The following is a 19,933-nucleotide window of genomic DNA, read 5'->3' as shown; positions in this document are numbered from 1 at the left end:
GGACGAGGCCAGAGCGGCGGCGGGACGCGGGCGAGGAGCTGGGCCTCGGCAGGCGCCGGGTGAGTGAGGGGCGCGCGGGGCTCGAGGCAGAGGGACTGAGTGTTGAGGGTGGGAGACCTGGGACCGAGGATGGGATTGAGGCCGAGGGCAGCGTTTGCTCGACCTCCAAGCATGGGCACGGTGCCGATTCGGTCATCCTCCTGCCGTCGGTACCGGCCCTCTTTCCTTCTCCACTGCCCGGCTTCGGTCCAGGCCTCTCTCATCCGCTTTTTCCCCCCGCAGCGCTGCAATGCCCGGGGTGTTCCAGTGCTGGTCTCCACCCTCCTCTTTTCCCCGGGCCCTGCAGATCTGATCCTTCGCCGCCCTCCCTGGGCTTAGGCTGCTCCCGGGCCTGGTTCTGTTCCTTCTCCATCCCTCGCTCTGGCCACCCTCAGAGTCCGCCCCTTGGTCTAGTATAGTAAACTTTTTTCATCCTCCCAGTCTTCCTTCTGAAGGCTTCCGGGGTCCCGAGTTCTGACCCTGGTGTGGCACTCTGAACACTCTGGTGTTCCTACATACGAGTAGCTTTGCAACTGTTTGAAAGTGTTGATTGACGTCTGCCTGTCCCAGCAGGTAGGAATGGCCACAAGGAAGAAGCCCTTACCTGATGTTGCTCCATACGCCCACAGTGTCTCAGCAGGGCAGACACTATAAATGTCTATTAAATGAATGAACGAAGGGCTTGGTTTTGTCTAGAGGAAGGGGATGCAACCCCTGACGCCCCATCTGTTGGGGATGGAAGCCACCTTTTGGAATGCTTCCTGCGCGTCAGGCACTAAGCCAACCTGGGCTCTCTGCAAAGAAGAAATAATGCAAGTCACACTTGTTAATTAAACTTTCCTAACAGTCACATCTCAGGAATGTAAAATATGCAAGCGAAATAGTTTATTAATGCTTTAGTTAATAAATTTCAGAATGCAACTAAGAACCAATGTAAAACTCGTGTTGATGGAGTTGTTGACTTTTTTTTTTTTTTTTTTTTTTTTTTTTGTGCTAACTCCTTGAACTCTGGTGTGCTTCGCACTTGGGACAGCCCTTCTTGCTTCACAGAGACACCACAGCGGCCATTTGTCAAGTGGTGGGTCAGTAACCACATGGCCAGGGTGGCTACCTTGGCTGTGACAGGCTCAGTAGGGCGCACGTGCGAGGGTGTTTAATTCCAGTTATGGTCTTTTGAGGAGACTATCATTATTTACACTTACAGATTAAAGATAGCAAAGTTCCTAAAAGATTTTACCTGCCCACGGTTTGTGAGCAAAGGAGACAGGGCTAGGACCTCTGTCTATTGTTCTTTTGGGGGAGGGGGTAGTTTGAGAAAGGGTTTCTCCTGTAGACCTGGCTGTTCTGGAACTCTCTGTAGACCAGGCTGCCTCTGATTAAGGACATGTTTCACCGTGCCCAGCTTGTCTGTTGCTCTCGAATCTTGTTATTCTTTTTCTGTTCTGTGCTGCTTCTAAGAGGTGCCAAGAAAGTTTGGGGAGCAGGGTATGGGGACAGACTAGACTTCTTAAAACTGTGGTACCAGTATTTAGCATATTCTAGCATGCTCTCTGCTTAGATCACACCTTCCTAGATGGCTCACAAGCAAATGGGTAAGAAAAACCTGTCCATGGCTTGGGGGTGTGCACCTTTAGCCACACCACTATAGAGGCTAGGGCAGAAGGATTCCCTGACCACAGAAGTTCAAAACCAGCCTGGGCAGTAGAGTGGGAAAAGAAAAACCCACAAGGCAAGTCCTCCGCTGACCAAGTCCCCGGGATCCCTTAGCTTACCTGCATTAATGTAGCCTGGTCATAGGGGCAGAGCAGAAAACCTGTGGTCTGTAAGAGCTCAGAGATGCTGGGGATACTGGGACTGGAGTTGCCATCGGGGTGAGTTAATTCCTTAGTCGCTCACTGTGCTTTCTCCAAGAGGCCAGTACTGTTCTAGGCCCCTTGAGGTGACTAGACAGTGAAGTGACAGCCTTCATCTTCAGGGTGCCCAGGATGGTCTCGGAAAGGCACCTGGTGAGAGAGGACCAAGAATCCCTAGTGTGTTGGAAGTTGCCAAGTGGTGTCTTGGCCTAGCTGCATGAAGTATCCGTCGCCCTTGCCCCTGAAGCCGAGCCTGAACTTCTGTGCTGGGTAGTGCTTCTTAGCTTGCTGGGTCCCTGTGTGCAAACTGCTTGGTTTGTTTACTTCCCTGCCTGGCTGCTTAAGGCGCTTGAATTCCTCATTGCTCTGGGAGTGCTCACAGAATTGAAGTGGCTAGGGCCTATTGGCTGAGTGACCATCATGTACCACCATTTTGCTGGGCTGCTATGGAGCCAGCACAGGGTCTCCTGGGCAGAGTAGCAACAACACCACTTTTTCTGTGGGGGTTTCCTCCCTGTTTCCATCACACCTGTTCTCCACACCGTGGCAGGTAGGGCTCCTCAGTGCCGGGCTATGCGTTCCAGTGTTTGCAGCTTCTTCAGTCCATACGGTTAGAATCCACCTTACTTTGTGCTAGGTATTGTACGAAGTGCTTTGTAGGCGTTTTCCTGTCTCATGGTTACCTAGCTTTTACGAGGAGCGGTTCTAATCCCTGGCTTGACTATACTAAGGAGGTTGTCGGAACTGGGGTCCAAATGCAGGCCTGGCCAGTCTGTCTGTGTGGCAGGAGAGGACTGATCCAGAAGTGGAGGGTGGGCCTTTTTGTTGTCCCTAATTGGTGTCCTGGCTTGGCCTTGCTAGTTCCTCTGGACCTTAGTTCCCTTCTCTATGAAATGAGAGGAAAGGCTTGGCCTCATTCTTGGAGAACAATGCTGTGCTGTTATGGTCTCTATTGAATGAACTGGGCCCATAGCCTGGAGTTTTCGGGACAGGACAGGCCACCCTTAGCCTACTGCACCCCACCCTATTCATACTCTTCCCCTTTGTGTAACCATCCTGATCCGTTGGTGAGAAAGATCTAAGATTTTAACTTATTTTTATTTTATGTGTATGGGTGTTTCGCTCGCCCGCAGGTATGTATGCACACGCTATGCATGCCCGTGAAAGCCAGAAGAGGGTGTCAGATCCCCTAGAACTGAAGTTACAGACTTGTTAGCTGCCATGTGGGTATGTTGGGACTTGAACCCATGTCCCGTGTAAGAGCAGCCACTGCTCTCAACCACTGAGGCATCCTTCCAGGCCCAAGAGACAGTTCCTTAAAACTCATGTGTATTTTCTGTCGGATTCTGTTCCCCCTTTGTGAATCAATCGCATAATTATAGTCGGGGATGTGCAAGTTCTGGGATGTGGAGAGTATAGCCACTAATGGTTCATCGGACTTACACAGTGAGGCCTGAGGGCACTTTGGATGGAATTCTGTAGACACAGGTCTCTGCTGGGCATCGTGCTGCAAACTAGGGGCCTGCAGGTAGGGGTAGGTATACCATTCTGAAGCTCTGTGCTCAGGTTCTTTCCCTTCCTGGACCACGGTCTCCATCTCAGCCTCCAGGAAAATCATCTGGGGAGGCTTCAGTGACCTGGCTAGCTACTGGCTAGCCACCGTGGAGAGCCATTGGTTTAGAGCAATGATCCTCAACCTTGCTGATGCTGTGACCCCCTAATACAATTCCTCATGTTACCGTGACCCCAACCATACAAGTATTTTCATACCCACTGATCTAGAGTCTTCCTCATGACCCCATGGTGCATGTGAACCACCCTGGGTGGCATGTGACGGCAAGTCCTGATCCAGAGGATGTGGGCTGCAGGGGTACTTCCCCATTCGTACTGACTCCTAAGGGGTACCCACGTGTCCAGTTACCAGGAGAGGCTTCAGAGACAGGACTGTAAAAGCTGGAGGCTGCAGATGCTCGTCAAGGCCTGGCAGGCAGCACATACGCCGGCGAGTATTAACGGCACCTGATGATTGATGGCCAGGAAGCCAGAGGGGTGGGCTTGTCTGAGCACATACAAGTTGGCCATTCGGACAGGGTGTTGGAACCGGGGGACGGCAAAGGTGCAGAGTCAGCGTGAGCAGTATGTGGAATCTACAGGGATAAGTGTAGACACTGGGGAGCTGACCCAGGTTTAGATACCCTGATAAGGCCATTAACCCCCTGTTCTCTAAGAACAGGAGTTCCAGCAGGTGGCTGCGGGATGGACGAATGTGAGGCCTGCGCTCAAATGTCAATACAGAGGAGATCTTTCAGCTCCTGCGTTTGTTGTTGTCACCTTCTATCCTGTGGCTTTCCTCTCCTGTACCTCTTCTACACCTCAGGGCCTCACGCTAGTTCAGGGAGGGTGAACTGAGGGAAACTGAGTCATTCTTCAGCTGAAAAGATTACAGGGGGAAGCCTCCTGCTTTGACCAAGATTCTGATCTTGATTAAGAAGAGGGTGTGACCTCCAGTTACCTCCTCAGTAAGGCTGCACTCTGTCACAGGATGCATAAACCAAACTCGCCAGGCCTCCCCCACTGCGTGGCAAGCAGATTAGAAGAGAAAGCACACAGGGATCCTACGAGCTGGGGGAGGGGGAGCTGGGAGCCTTCTGGCATCCTCTAACCCCTGTACCTCCTGGGAGGGACTGCCTTTCCCTTTCCCTTCCTAAGCTGGGCTCCAGTTCTGCTGGCAAGTTCAGCCTGAAGCTTCCCTGCCGGGGGGGATGGACAAAACTCCACAGGGCCTTTCCTGATGAAGCCCCCCTTCCAGAAGCTACTTGGACACTGTTCCACCAGAGAGCATACAGTGCCACTGGCCCGCTTCTCTGGCTCTGTCATTGGGGGACAGCATCAGTACTGTCTGTGTGGGCCTCTCTTCTGTCTGCCCGACCATTTTTGTATTTGTGGTGCCCTCAAGGCGGCTGCAGGGTGCTGGGGTCTTGCTCAGTCCTAGAGGCAGTGAATAAAGAAAGCAGGGGGTGAGGTGGTGGTGGTGGAGGAGGGTCAGAGTCCACCATTGGGGGTGGAAGGGGCCGTGGGCCGGGAATGGGACTCCAGTGCACTCATGCTGGATGATTGCTATTGAACTGAGCGCAGTCCCGTGAAGAGTGGAACTAGGGGCTATTTATAGCCCTGAGAATTTTGCAATGTTATTGAATTGCTTCGACCTAATTTCCCACTTCCTTTCTAAGATGGAAATGGAGAGTTGGCAGACACATGCTAGAGGGCTTCCCTACAAGGGGATCCTTCATCCCCGAGCGCTCGCTGTCTGGGAAGTCCTGCTCCACTCTCCTCCCTCCTTGGTTTCCAGGGGAGGGAGAAGAGATCGTTTCCCCCTAACTAGATTCTCCAGTAAGACTTGCTTTAAGTTAGTCCTGAAAACAGGATTGTGTGGGGACACTGTGTTGCAAGGCTTCCGGACCTGGTGGGAGCAGTGCCTGCCTTCCGCCTGTTGGAAGCCAGCTCTGGTTTGTGGGAGTAGAAGAAGCCAGAGCCACGGGGTTTCAGTGTACTGGTCCTTTTCTGCAGGAGGATATAGTGAAGGCGTTGTGACTCCATAACTATGCTAGACATATGACAGAATGTGGGAATGGCGTATGCTCGTGGAAGAATGATACCGACCAGAGGCAAGGTCCAAATGGGCTCTGACGCTTGAGTAGGAGCTTCTGACAGCTGGTAATAGGGACTTTAAAGCTGCAGGAGAAATGAGGGAACTCGGCCTCAAACAGCCAGGAAGGGTCTGCCTAACCTGGCCTGAGCACCACCTGTGACAGTGTGGACTACCTTCTGTAGACCGTGGAGGGCCATTTTCTGGTAGATGGGTCCCAGAGCATCTCTGGTTTTGCCTTTGGATACTGCAGACCCAGAGGCTCCATCGAGTAGCTGTGCTGGTCATGTACTAGGCTGTCTTCTTTGATGTGGGTTTCTAACATTCTAGGCAGGTGACTGAGGATGCCTCTGACTTCTCTTGTCTAGAGAGCACACACCTACAGGCTTGCTGTGTGGGCCGCATGGCCTAGGCCTGACACCCCAGCAACTCAGGAGGCTGAGGCAGGAGGATTACAAGTTAGACCTGGGCAACTTTTTGAAACCCCTGCCTTAAAATAAAAATAAAATAAGGCTAAAATAGAGCTTGGGGGGGGGTACAGGGAGCTCTCCTAGCAAGCTCAGAGCCCTAGCTAGCTGAGAACCTCAGTTGTAAGTGAAGGAGACAGAAGAGGGGTGGGAGGAAGGCTTTGAGTGGTGCCTTCAAATGATGTAATTGTTAGCTAATGTCCTTATCATAGGAAGGACAGTGTGGAGGGAGACTGAATCAGTTTTGATATAATTCACTTCTCTCTTGTCGCCCCCACCCCCCACATGCCTCCTTCCTTCCCTTCCAGTCAGATGATGAGTGTCCCTGAACTTTCACATCCTTGCCTGTATAGAAGGACGTTTTCAGGGTTCCTGAGGCATCAGCTATAAAATGGCACGGGAGCAATGGTTAAAGCCTGTGTTCACAAGCATTGTGTCTGCAGACCCCAGTCACCCTGTAAATGGCCTGCTGTTAACAAACCAGTCCTCCCTGAGAGGGTTTTGCTCATGAATTTAGCTAGCGTTATCTAAGTGCGCCCGGGACACATCCGTCACCTCATGCCATGACACCACCATCTATTCTGGCCTCGACTGTAGTTTCTTAAGCTTGGCCCGGTCGGTCTTGGACTGTTCCTTTGCAGCGAGCAGAAATGCTGGCTAGCGGGAAACGTCACATGGAATCCGGGAAGAGCTCATCTCTTAGGATTCTTCTCATTGCTGGTTTTGGGCCTCGTGTCAACTGTGCTGCATAGCTTCCCCTGCGAGGCTCTTAGCTTTTCCCGTGGCTTTGGTTTGTGAGCGGCTCTGGCTTGCCCTGGCTCTCTCCTTGGAGCTATGAGACTCATGTCTTTTGTCTCACAGCCTCTTTAGTCAGTGTTTTCAAGTTCAGAGATGGACTTAGATCTGTTCAACTAAACCCCAGTGTTCCCTTCCTTCCCTCTAGCTGTGCCGGTCACTCAGCACTAATAGGCTGCTTGACTGTGGGAAGACAGTCGGGCCGCAGGGCTGTTGCTCTCCTTGGGTGACCAGGGTGGCTGGAAATGTTCCTGCCGTATGTGACATGGGTAGAGTCATAACCAGCTTTGATAAATGATGCAGTGACCTAGGACAAGTTATTTGGGACCAAAACAAAGTGACCACACTCAGCTTGTTCACCTTCAGAGGGAGCGCTCAGTCAAGAGTTTAGGACGTGTGGTGTGTTCCCTAGTAACAGAGTAAGGGTTGACTCCTTTGAGGAGCTGTAAAAATGTCGTCCTCATTTGGGCATTTCTATGTTCTGCCGTGGAATCATGAACTTGGCATTCGAAGGGCACCCAGAACACCTTAGAAGTAGCACTCACATTTCAAGAACAGAAGTCAGAGACTTGGGCAAAGATGGGACTCGTAGAAGCCGTGACAGTCAGTGGGCTCTCAATCTACGTGATTTCTTCAGTGGGAACAGTGTCCTAGCCTGGAGCACTTTTCAAGGTGTCTGCTGTACACAGTATGCATGTGTGTACATGTGCATGCATGTATGTACATGTGCATGCATGCATGCTTTTACACACTGAGCTATCTCCCCAGCCCTTACTTATTTTGAAAAGTTAAAACAAACCAACCCAAACCAACCAGCCACCCAGACTGACAAATGCTCTGGAGAGCTGTACTGTACACTTCCATTTAGAGGACGCTCAAAGACAGGCCCAGCTCCTCGGGGGCAGTCAAGTCAGTAGGAATTAAGAGGAGGCTGGTGCGTTGTCTGGAGTGGTGATCGTGTCCCCTGTCTTGGGTGGAGGCTTAAGGGAGACGTGTTTCTATTTTATAATCCGTGTACATACGCACATATGTGTAGCTATGCTTATGGTCCATGTACCTTCTTGTGGATTACGTCAGTTCTTAGACATGGTTTCACTCCGGAGTCTTGTGTCCAGGGACAGTGACGCCGCACCGCAGATAGGGATACCCTGCTGTCAGGGTCAGAGCACCACTGTGGTATAGCACACTCTGCCTGATGTCACCGGAATACCGCCTTCTCCAGAAGCTGGCCGCCATGGGGCCTGTTTCCGTTCGGGTTTGTTTTGGGCCTACGTATGTAAAAGCCGTATGATAAGGTTCTGCCAAGAGCTGCAGAGGCAGCCGCCCACTGCTGTTTCCCTAGGCCTCGTGTACTTACCAGACAGGAATTCAGACCTGCTCAGGGTACAGGGAATTGCTGGCTGGCTCTAAGCTCTAGCTATCTTTCCTATTTCCTCACCAGGTTACCTAGGACTTGACCAAGCATCACTTTTGACTTCTGAAAATCAGGTGCTGTCCCACCTCTTTCTGAGGGCTGCTGGGAAGCAGAAGTGGGTGTATTTTCACAGCCTGATGTTTTTGACAGCAGACTCTTGGTACAGCCCATCCCTCAGGAAATGGTCCAGTAAGCTTCCTTCTCTCTGCCTGGGCGTGTAGAGGACACCCTTCACCCCTTTACCCTAGAGAGGTTTGCATCCACAAGGCTGTGAGAACTGGCATCTGTTGGGGCTGGAAAATTGATAGCACACATGATTAACAGCTTAGCAACAGTGGTGTCACGCACACTGACAGAGGCAGGTGGTCCCCATTAGCCAGGCATGAACTGCAGGCGAGTGGCTGAACCTTGGGAAGGCAAAAGGTCTTTTTCATTAAGAGAGCGCCTGCTCCCAAACCTGTAGGCAAGGAGTGTAAATATACATTGAAATAATCAATCAGCAGTGTGACTGCCTTCCTCAGACCTTGGAGAGAGCCTCAGCACTGCCCAGAATACCACTAAGCCACTGGAGTTGCCTAGGATACCAGTCACATGAGTCCATCTCCCAGCCTTGCCCCAGCTGATTTATTTCCCTTTATTCTGAAGAGCAGTGGGGGAGGGGCTTAGATGCACGTTCACAGCCCCGCCCTGTAGAGGGGCCTTTGTGTGAGAGCATCCTTAGGCCTGCACTTGAGCCCTGGCAACCCTTGCCCTTGGCACTGGGGACCAAAATAGCATTTCCTGTCTCAGTTCTCTTCCCAGTGTTTGGAACTCCACATCATCCTACAGGAAGGAGGCTCCACATTGTGTCCTTTGAAGGGGCAGGAGTGGCAGGTGGGGAGGGGAGAGCATGGCTGGGCCTGCTGACACTGGGATCTTCTGAATGTGACTGCTGGGCAGAAGTGGCTTGGCCCCTTCAGCTAACCACTCAACCAAGAAAAGACTGTCTAGTGTTCTCTGCTCCAAAGCATGTGCTTCTTCTCTCTCCCGGGGCCCCGAGATGAGGATTTACACTCAGTGAGCTCTGCTTCCCCCTCTCCCCCTGGTCCTCTTGACCCTCACACTGACTGACTGTCACACCCGTGGCTCTCGCTGCTGCCTGAGCTGCAGATGATAGAGAGGTTTGTCCCGTTTCTCTTGCTGATTGAATCTAAGGAGACAGCAGCCCAAGGAGAGGCTGCGGCAGGAACCTGAGAACTGCATGCCGAGTAGTTCACATGTCACTTCAGATGCTGTCTTCGGACCTCCAAAGTGCACAGCGAGAATGAACAGGAAGGCATTCTCTGACCTCTCCTTTATGGCTCTCTCTCCAGGCAGCTGAGTCCTGAAGTAGGGCCACTGGGAACAATGCCACCTCCGTCGGACATTGTCAAGGTGGCCATTGAATGGCCAGGTGCTAATGCCCAGCTCCTTGAAATTGACCAGGTATGCTCCTGCTGTGAGAGTCAGGGCTGTCAGGAGAGGGTGAGGTTCAAAATGGTGGATGTGTTTAGGCCTGAAGGCCCCTGGCCTCATAAGCGAGGGTAGCAACAGGAGGACTGAAACCCGGTCCTCCCCAAGAAGTTAGGCACTGTGGCCAAGGTTCCCCTCCTCAGAACCACATGGTGAAGGATCTCTCCCCTCTCTTTCAGAAACGGCCCCTGGCATCTGTCATCAAGGAAGTGTGCGATGGGTAGGTTGGAATGACTTCATTTCCACAGTGACAGCTATGGCTGCCCAGGCCCGGAGGAAACTGTACAGATGGTGTCCAGTGGGGCTGCGTCACTATCTTACCAAGGAAGGACAGCTGATAAGGTCCCTGTGGCTTCCGAGATCCTCATGTGCTCCTGGGCCTCAGAGTGACCATGAGCCCTGGTGACCATGTCTGTCTCAGGAGGCCTGGGTAGGATGTGAGGCCCATGCCCCTCTGCCCGCACTTCCTTTATTGCTGACCCTCTCAGGGACTCAGCCAAAAGCTTTGGTTGGATTCCACTGCACTCGGAACAGGCTGGCAGGTCCCTGGGTAGTCACTGCAGCGTTTCACTGCTGCTCCGGACGAACCCAGAGGAGAAGCTAGCGGGGTGTTCTGTTTTCTTTCCCACAGGTGGTCACTGCCAAACCCGGAGTACTACACGCTCCGCTATGCAGATGGGCCCCAGCTCTATGTCACCGAGCAGGCGAGTACAGGGTGGCCAAGGGCAGGCCACGCTTTGCTTGCAAGTGACCTGCCAAGGAGGTGGCACAGCCTAGCTTCTTACTGTGCGGGTGGCTCCAACTCCCTGTTTAAAGAGCTGCCCTTTAGGCAGCGTGGAGCACCAGCTGGCTCCATGGTGGCTGAGGTGGCTTTTGCTTCAAGACCCAGAGCTCTTGAGGAAAATCTTAGAATCTCTTTGTAGAAAGCAAGTAGGAGGAGGCCTAGCTGCAGAAGAACCTCAGTGTCCCTCGGTATCCATGGAGAGTGGTCCCCAGATACCAAAGTCTCAGGAGGTACACATGGCACAGTAGCTGCCTGTCACCTAGGCACATCCCCTGCACATTAAATTCCCCTCTAGATGCAGAATGTGCCTCATGCAGTGGGTGGGCCATGTCTGTACCTGCTGTCCAGCACTGCTTAGGGGGCCAGACAAGAACAACAGCCCGTAACGTTCAAAGCAAACCCTGCAAAGCCTGCCGATGGGTTCATTGCTAGCTGATCACCTGCAGATGAGGAGAGTCAATTATGCTGTGAAAATGGCCACCAGTCCTTACTGAATCACCTCCATGTACTATTTTAATATTGTCTTTTTGTCTTGTTCTGTTTTATTCTTTGCCATCCAGACCCGAAGCGACATTAAAAATGGGACAATCTTACAACTGGCCATCTCCCCGGTAGGTATTCCAGTCTTCCTGACACACACGAGTTCTTATGGTGGGAAGGACTCTGCTCTACGGGTTTGAGACTAGAGATTGTGAAGAAACCCCTCTTCCTCACAGCCTGGCTGGCGGCTCATGAGCAAGGGCAGCAGACAGCCTCCTGGTGTGTAGGAAGTCTGAGAGGGGCCACCTCCTCCAGCAGAGCAGTTTCCAGAAAGCTCTCCCAGAGATAGGCACCCTGATCTTAGAGGCTGGGAATAACTGAGAGAAGAAGAAATGTGTTTCCTAGTGTAGAAACCAGAGCTGAGAGGTGTGGCAGGGGAAACCAGTTCTGAAGGCACTGGCATGGCTGCCTATGGGCTCAGACTTTACAAGAAAAAAAAAGGGAATCCCTGAGGAACATTCCCTGTGCATCCTGTGGAGTGTTAGCAAGGCCACATTCAGAGGCAGGTAAGAGAGACTGGTGGGAGAGTGATCTCTCAGATTGGTATGGGTGACGTCCAGCAAAGGCAGTGGGATGGCAGGGTTGACAGACACCAGAAAGACTTGGTGAATGTGTCAGTGCTGGGGGTGGGGGCAGAGGGAAAGTTGGGAATCCCCTCAAAGGTAAGCAAAGGAAGCAGCCGCAGCCTGAAAGGGAGTGAGAAGCAGGAGGCTGGGCAGTAGAGCAGGCCTGAGATCCCAGCATTTGGGAGGCAGAGGCAGGAGGATCATGAATTAAAGTCCTCAGCTGGAGACTGGTCAAAGCTAATGTAAGCTCAAGAGACCACATCTAAAGACAACAGGGGTTGGGTGGAGTGGGGATAGTGGTGAGGAAAGGTGCTAAGCCACTCAGGCAGAGCAGGGTAGAGGAAGGAGAGGCCCGCAGTGCAGTGAGTGCAGAGGGTGGAGTGAGAGCAGGAGTACAGGCCACTGCGGTGCCACAGCCCGGCTTCCCACAGCAAGTGAGAGCCAGCAGTCTTGAGTGAAAGTTAAGGGCACAGTGGAGAAGCTTACGTCTGCTACTGTTTCAGGTAGCAAGAAGAGGACAGGAACATGGGAGATGTGGGATCCAAAAGATGTTTGAAAAACAGGCGAAGCATGTTAATGAGTTTCAAAACTTGTGAAATTGGGCAGGAAGTGGACGGTCCTGGAGTCCTTATGTCCTACTCTCCAGCCTGAGGCCCTTTCTTTCTCCTGCAGTTTTTCATGTGTCGCATGGATGAGCTCAGATGGGAGAGAGGGTGAAGGTGCAGGAAAGGGGTAAGGGTTCAGTGCATCAGGGCAGGGAGGCAGGCCCAAGGCCGACAAAGGGCTCAGTCTCTGTCACAGTTGTAGGAGATTAAGGCCATGTTTTCTTGTTGAGGGAAGGACCCACTTGTCTGGAGAGGAGATGTGTAGAGGAGTGCCAGCCAGCACTTACCTCGAGTTTTGCTAACTCTTCCTGACTGCATCAGTTCAAGCGAGAGGGAGACAAGGAGACTGAGGACTAAGGTTGAGTATAGCCATGCACAGCCACTGGAAAGGCCGCTCTGGAGGGAGATTTACATTTGGGCTGCAAGTTTCTAAGCTCCATACAGACCAGTGCTCACAGATTGTCTCATGGGTGACCTTTCCTTAGGCACACCCTTCCTCCACTGTGGGATTAGGGCGACCTGTGTGTTGCCAGAGGACCATGCAGTTATGGGCCCCTCTTTGTAATAGAGAGGCCAACCCCACTCCCTGCCCTCCAGTCACTTCCTGACAGTAGGCAGACAGGCAGGCCTGGGGCACTCTGCTTCTCCTGCTTCTTTCCTGAGAGAACATTCCATTCAGAGCAGGGCATGATGAAACAGTGAACTGGAGTCTGACTGTGTGGTAGTAAGCTCAGCACGGGAGTGACAGTGGACACTGCTGCAGGCTTTGCTAGGCTGCAGGAGTCAGGTGCCCTGCTGGGGAAGGCCCGTGCAGGGAGGCATCTGTCCTCAGCAGCCATCGTGTCCAGGAAGCTATTCATAATCACGGCCTCCAGCTCCTTTGTCCTTCATGATTGCCCAGCACGATTCTTTTGGGGAAGGGTGATGTAGAACATTGAAAGGTTTGTCAGGGTTATCACACTTTAGAACTAAAAGGGTCCTTCAGGGTCATCAGATTAAATTCTAGGGCAGGACCCTCGGCGTCTGACAGATCTGCTTCTGAGGACTTGCAGTTAGGAGATACCCTTTCTTTATTTTCTTGGTAGGAATTAAAAAGAAAAATCCGTAGAACAAGATAGCTTGGGGTGGGGGAGGTAAGACACTTGTCCCCAAGCCTGATAACCTGAACTTTATCCCCTGGACCTACATGGGGAAAGGAGAGACCTGACTCTATCAGATTAATTAATGCTCTGATCATCACACTTAGGGTATAGCATGCACATGTATGCACACACACAAAATAAATATAATTCTTAAAATAAAATAAACCCATATGCTAAAGGAGTACAGAAAAGTTACAGACAACTACGGATCAGTCCCGGCATGCTGGAAGTTCTCTCACTGGTCCATAAACATTTATTTAGCAGTTCCTAAGCCATGCGAAACCCTAACTGCCTGGGGCTCGGCTGCAAGCCCACAGTAGTAACCTGCTGTAAGAGCAGATGGCCTCTCTTTTGTCCCTGGCTTCACAGTCCCGGGCTGCACGCCAGCTGATGGAAAGGACCCAGTCATCTAGTATGGAGACCCGGCTGGATGCCATGAAGGAGCTGGCTAAGCTCTCAGCTGACGTGACTTTCGCCACCGAGTTCATCAACATGGATGGCATCGTTGTGCTGACAAGGCTCGTGGAGAGTGGGACCAAGCTCCTGTCCCAGTGAGTATCACCGATGTCTTCCAAGCAATTGGAGAATCCTGTGGCCTGTAGGGCTCCCATTCTCACTCCCGTGGTGTCAAGTCGGACCCAGGAGTTCAGTTTACCCCTGCTGCTCACAGCAGCAGGCCAAGCTCAAGTTCACGTACAGAGAGGTGTCGTCCCTGTTGGGCCCCTGCATCCTGGAGTCCAGGGTCCTCCCGTGGGTTGAGTGACCCAGGGCTGTGCTAGGTGACTACTGAAAGTAGAGGGCCCAGCAGGCCTGGTGAATTATAGAAGTGCTCGGCCTGATGAGGGTCAGGGAAGAGGTGGGAACTCTCCATGATCTCCTTCAGTGATGCTGACCACCTGCCCTCCCTGGTCCCATCCTCTCTCAGCGGATGTGCACGCCTCCTTCTGAATGCCCATTGGCCATCTCCGTGCCCCACACTGTCAAAGAGGAGCCCAGGACTTGGCACCAGGCCTCGGCACCTCTACTGCCCTGCAGGCTTAGGTGGTTGTGGGAAGCCAAGCCTTCTACGTGATCAGCAGTGAGTGACAGGTGCCCAGGTCTCCGCTTAAGCCTGTGGAGCCTGAGCTGCAGGCAGGGAGTCAGAAATCTCACGGGCGATAGATCCGCTCCTGAAACTGTCAGCCAAGCCAAGCAGCTAATCCTAGGTATTTGTTTTAAAGTCTTGGATCTTCCAGCTGCGCCAAAGCTGAAGCCTCTGGCTGCCATCGGGAGTTTTGGCTGCAACAGACCAGCCTTAGTCTCCTCCGCTCTGAAATGGGGATAAAACAGCTCAGAGTTCTGTGAGCAGCGTTATTACCTCTGGCAAACGGGGCCTGGCTTGTTTGCCGTAGAGCACCGTGCCCCTGCATGAATGATTAAACCTGTGAGGAGAGACAAAAGGCAGATGTTTGATCCCTACACCACGTTATTGTAAGGGCACTGCAGACCTCGTCAGCTTGCCCTCCCCACAGCCCAGTGAGACTAATGCTGTGAGACTAACTCGATTTTACAGAGCAGGAAGCTAGAGTTGGGGAAGATAACATGAGCACAGCAACTGCTCAGAAGGAAAACCGAACGCATAACCACACCTGTACTGACTCCCTCCTCACCCTGGGGCCTCCTGGCCTAAAGGTTAATGTGAGATATAAGCTCTCTTTGGTCCCTCTGCAAGCATCCGTTTGACACAGGTCTTTGTTTTGGGAGATAGCTGACAGAGTACGCCAGGGATGAAGCAAAATGGAGCAGACAGACCTAGGTGACTGCAGCCCACCAGCTTTCTGACGTAGGGACCCGGGACGCATCTGCTCCACACCGAGCTAGGTGTGCTTCAGGCACTGACTGTTGCTTCCACAGATTTCCCATGGGGTTTACTGGGACCTGTCCCTTTCGTAGCTGCCTTCACACTTGCGCTCCTTGGATCTGAATCTCTGTATTTTGTGTGTGTCGCACATGTCTCAGCTACAGTGAGATGCTGGCATTCACCCTGACTGCCTTCTTAGAGCTCATGGACCATGGCATTGTCTCCTGGGACTTGGTTTCAATCACCTTTATTAAGCAGGTGAGGCTTCCCACGTTCAGTTTGTCTCCTCCCTCTCCCTGTCAGTTCTCTGGGCATAAGGGGAGAGTAGACACTCCAGCCTGTAGTCACTGACAGGAATCAACTTTGTATTCCCGGGGGCTGGGTGTTCATCCTTGTGCAATGATCTTCCCGGGGCTCCTGAAAGGTTTACACTTTAACAGATGCTCCTCAATTTACAGTACGTTCTTATTTGATAAACCCATCAGACGTTGGAAATGTCACCAGATTAAAAATGAATTCACTTCCCTTAGCCTCTGAACGTCCTCCTTAGCAGCTCATAGCTGCTTCTTTGTTTGCCTCCTGACCACCTGCTTGGGAGGTGTGGCTCAGTTTCCACAGCCTGGTCTCAAGAGAGGTCCTCGTCATTTGCCCAGGAAAAGATCTCAATTCACAACTTGCCTTCTCTGGAGGCTGACACCAAGAACAGGGCTCAGAGCAGAACTGGTTGTCAGCAAGGCTGGCACAGACCAGCTACTCATCAGCCCTGAGTGACCTGCTTGCCTCCTCAGCTCTTCTGAGAGAAAACTGCGTCTCATTTGCAAATGTGCTTCCGTTGTACAAATTGCCAAGTAGCCTGCTTGGTTATCAGATTAAATGGAGGGGGTAGACGGGCCCTTCTCTCAGCTACCACAGGAGGCAGTCTCTGCTCAGCAAGCTGAGTGGAGACCAGTGAACCCTGCTGCCTGCTGACCAGCAGTTCTCACTGAGAAACTGCTGGAAACATTCCGGCAAAAGTGAAGGGACCTGTGTGGAGGGAATTACTACAGGGATTGAGAAGAGGGGTTGCTCTGAGGGGTTCGCCGGGTGTGATGGTCTAACTGTTGGAAGAGAAGGTGGAGATAAAATAAGACACAGGTATCAGAGCCACCTCATGCCAAACCCTGACTTGAAAAGGATTAATTTATTAGTTCTTACATGTTGAAGAAACACAATTGAGTGGATACTGTCGCCTAAGGTGGAGGTGTCCCGCTGAGGGAATCCCTGCCCGCTGACCAGGGCAGCCATAAACCGGATGAGACCCAGCGGGGCCCTGTGCTCACATGCAGGCAGGATGCAGAGAAGGGGGCATCCGAGGTTTCCTTGGCTCCATGTGTGCCTCTCTCTGGGTCTAGATTGCAGGGTACGTGAGCCAGCCCATGGCCGATGTGTCTGTCCTCCAGCGGTCCCTGGCCATCCTAGAGAGCATGGTACTGAACAGCCAGAGCCTATACCAGAAGATAGCGGAGGAGATCACCGTGGGACAGCTCATCTCCCACCTGCAGGTGTGAGTAAGGGCCCCGCCCTCGCATGGCCGACTGGCCCTGCACATTCCTCCAGCAGCTCCTCCTCCTCCTCCAGCTCCTCTTCCTCCTCTTCTTCCTCTTCCTCCCCTCCCCCTTCTCCTCCTCCTGTAGGAATTCCTCTCATAGAATAGACCCCAGCTGCCAGGCAAGGTTAGAAGCTCCTTCTGTGGGCCTCTTAGTCCTATTTGTACATGTACATATATATGTATGTGTGTGTATGTATGTAAGTGTATATACACACATGTATATATGTACGTACGTGTGTACACACACACACACTCCCATCTGAAGTTCTGAGCTCTCTGGGAACAAGGACTCAGCCATTTCTGGACCCCTCCCTGATTTAAGTGGGTGATTACTTACTAAGCCAACAGTGTGGTGGCAACAATAAGAAATACAGACTTCGTGAGTGTGCGATGCCAGCTTGGATCCAGGCACTGTTGTGCCGGGGTTTGGCCTTAAATACCTACTTGAGCCTTTGGTCTCACTTTCCCCATCTCTAGATGCAGAAGGCATCCCCACTTCCTATACCTGTGCTGCTCAAAGGAGAGTTAAATACTTGTATGGTGGCCAACCCAGATTATCCCCTAACCCAAAGTCTGGGTTTTAGTTTGCCTTTTTTTTTTTTTTTTTTTTTTAAAGCAAGCTTGCCTTATCAGGACATTTTTTTTTTTAGCCTGTAATAAAGCCAGGTGCCACACAAGTACCACTGGGAGCCATTCTGTTTTGGTTAGGGCCGAACTTCTGCAAATAAGGGTGGTTTGATTGACACTGACTCTCACCCCCTTCCTGCCTGTTGGACTTGATGGAGAGGGCCCAGTTCCCCTGTGGGGCCCTGAGGATGCAGATCTCCAAGAGAGTCTCCCAGTTGTAAGGCAGTCGGCTTCACCCAGGACCGCCTGCTCAGGAGTGGCAACACCCACAAGCGGACTGGGTCCCCTCCCCACCCTCAACACACCAATGCCTAATTAAGAAAATACCCACAGGCTTGCTTACAGCCCCACCTTACGAAGGTCAGCATTGTTTTCAATTGAGGGTCTCTTCTCTCAGCCGAGTTTAGCTTGTGTCAAGTAGACATAGAACTGGCCAGGACAACTGACTCCTTGTCACCTTAAAAGACAAACATCACTGTGAAGCCACCTTCCCTTTCTTGTTTATCCCCAAGATGACACATTCATAAAGACATCACAATTGAAAACACTTTACAACCTTGAAAGTCCCACAGCCTTACAAAATTCAAACACTTTAAAGTTGTCCCTTTAAAGATATCCAGTCCCTTTAAAAGTCCAGAACCCATGTAATAGTCTCAAATCTTTTTAAGTTTAAAGCCTCTCAGCTGTGCACTCCTGTAAAAATACTTTCTTACTTCAAGAGGGAAGAGCCAGGGTACAGTAACAACCTGAACAAAAGCAGAAGCAAACTGTAAATAACCCAGTGGCCAGTGTCTGGGCTTCCTCCTCTCCGGGGCTCTCTGAGGGATTGGCTCAGTTCTGGGCGCCTTCCTCTGCAGCACACACAGTTTGTCTCCTAAGCTCCCGCGGCTTCCTGCTGCTGTGGGTGGGGTCATCCACAGTCCTGGCTTCTCTGAGCTGCTGAGCCTCCTGGGCTGCACTTTCACCAGTAGCTCCCCTTGCGCTGTGCTCTCTTCATGGTGCCAAGCCGCAGCCTCTCTGCGTGACCCCTTCCCCCCTGGGCCTTCCACTGCTACTACTCCTGCTGCACCTCTCCTGGCCTTTCACGGTGCCAGGCCTCAGCTCTTCCCCGTGACCCATTCATGTCTTCAGAACTAGCACCACCTGGGCGACTCCTACATTGTCAAGTTCAGCTGCCAGAGGGAGGGACAGCCTTGGCTGCCTATAGTGTGAGGAGATAGTTCTTCACCTCAGCGATGCTGGTCTTTTCTTAATCACTGCTAGTTTCTCAGCTCCAGCCGACCAGCATCGATTGTCCCAGTAGATGAAGGCTTTACTTGAGCGGCTCTGGTTTCTTGTTAGCCACAGCTGTTTCTTCAGCACTAGCTGACCAGATCAGAGTCCTCACACAAACCGACTGGCAGAGTCTTTGCTCCCCTCTGAGATTTCACAAGCCAAGGTTCCGTCCTCTCAACATTCTTATCCTCCAAGCTCCCACAGAACAGCTACCCAAGCCTGGAACACTCAATGGCTTTTCTAGCCCAAAGTTTCAAAGTCTTCCCACAGTCCTCCCAAAAACACACGGTCAAGTCTGTCACAGCAATACCGCCCTCCTGGGGCCAGCTGCGGTCCTAGCTACTGTTTCTATTGCTGTGAGAAAACACCATGACCAAGCGGGTTTGTCTGGCTATGCATACACATCACCGCTCATCATTAAAGGAAGTCCGGGCAAGCAATCAAATAGGGACCTGGAGGCAGACACTGAAGCAGAGGCCATGGAGGGGGCTGCTTACTGGCTTGCTCCTCATGGCTTGCTCAGCCTGTTTTCCTATAGAACCCAGGACCCCCAGCCCAGAGACGGCACCACCTACAGTGGGCGGGACCCTCCCCCATCAATCTTTCATTAAGAAAATGGCCTCCAGGCATTTGTCCAGCCCGATCTTATGGAGGCATTTCTCAGTTGGGGCTCCTTCCTGTCCGATGCTTAGCTTCTGTCAAGTTGACATAAAACTGGATAACACACCCCAGTGCTTCCAACCTATGTCCCCATTAATCTGATTTTTAAAAAACATTATGCGACTTCTTTTTGCACTGGTCTCACCCTGTCACTGATCTGAGAGGAGGGGCGGGTCTCCTGCTGTCCACCCCACAGGGTTTGGAATGGCAGGTACACACCACACCTGGCTTCACCTTGTCTCTTTTAAAGAATTCTTCCCAGCTTTCATTTTTGAAGTGCCAGGGTGGGAGGGAGATTACAGACTCTGGAGAGGAGTTTTTGGGTCCTGGTGACTTCTCTGTCCTCATCTGTGAATTGGAGGTGACCTCAGCTGCCTCCCTGAGAACAGTAGAAGAATGTGACATTTCTTAGGCTTCTCTCATGAATATTTAGTCCACACTGCCACCAGTGTACATCTGTTCAGTGAGGAACCTGCCTGACCAGGAAGCTGTTAGTCCTCTGGAGGAAGCTGCAGGAGGCACTCATAATATGGCCGATGGAAGCCCAAAGCGCCAGCTCTATCAAGTTCTGAGGAAATGTTTATGGTTGTTTTATTTACTT

General features: G+C 51.9%; 1 protein-coding gene and 1 long non-coding RNA gene across 5 annotated transcripts in view; one reads left to right on the top strand and one right to left on the bottom strand.

The window, feature by feature from the left end:
• Window positions 1-19,933, top strand: part of Elmo2 (engulfment and cell motility 2) — a 36,377-nt gene continuing 16,444 nt past the window's right edge. For all 3 annotated transcript variants that reach the window (NR_197778.1, NM_001434383.1, NM_001134955.4), the window contains exons 1-8: window positions 1-59; window positions 9,567-9,678; window positions 9,885-9,925; window positions 10,337-10,409; window positions 11,050-11,100; window positions 13,712-13,893; window positions 15,341-15,440; window positions 16,574-16,725. Coding sequence is in view for 2 of the 3 variants with exons in the window: in NM_001434383.1 (NP_001421312.1) it covers window positions 9,601-9,678; window positions 9,885-9,925; window positions 10,337-10,409; window positions 11,050-11,100; window positions 13,712-13,893; window positions 15,341-15,440; window positions 16,574-16,725 (677 nt within the window). In the remaining variant the exon portion in view is untranslated. The remainder of the gene's footprint in view (window positions 60-9,566; window positions 9,679-9,884; window positions 9,926-10,336; window positions 10,410-11,049; window positions 11,101-13,711; window positions 13,894-15,340; window positions 15,441-16,573; window positions 16,726-19,933) is intronic.
• On the bottom strand, window positions 13,253-18,989 carry LOC147995806 (uncharacterized). Of its 2 annotated transcripts, XR_015684826.1 has the most exons (3): window positions 18,111-18,927; window positions 17,749-17,854; window positions 13,253-14,651 (listed from the first exon to the last, which is right to left on the bottom strand). It is a non-coding gene; the product is annotated as an uncharacterized LOC147995806 (long non-coding RNA). The 2 variants fall into 2 exon arrangements; XR_015684825.1 differs by lacking the exon at window positions 13,253-14,651 and having other exon boundaries at window positions 16,344-17,854; window positions 18,111-18,989.

Source organism: Rattus norvegicus, chromosome 3, assembly GCF_021556685.1.
Source record: "Rattus norvegicus strain SHRSP/BbbUtx chromosome 3, alternate assembly SHRSP_T2T, whole genome shotgun sequence".
In the NCBI taxonomy this organism is placed as follows: domain Eukaryota; kingdom Metazoa; phylum Chordata; class Mammalia; order Rodentia; family Muridae; genus Rattus; species Rattus norvegicus.
This window is presented reverse-complemented; position numbering and strand designations above follow the sequence as displayed.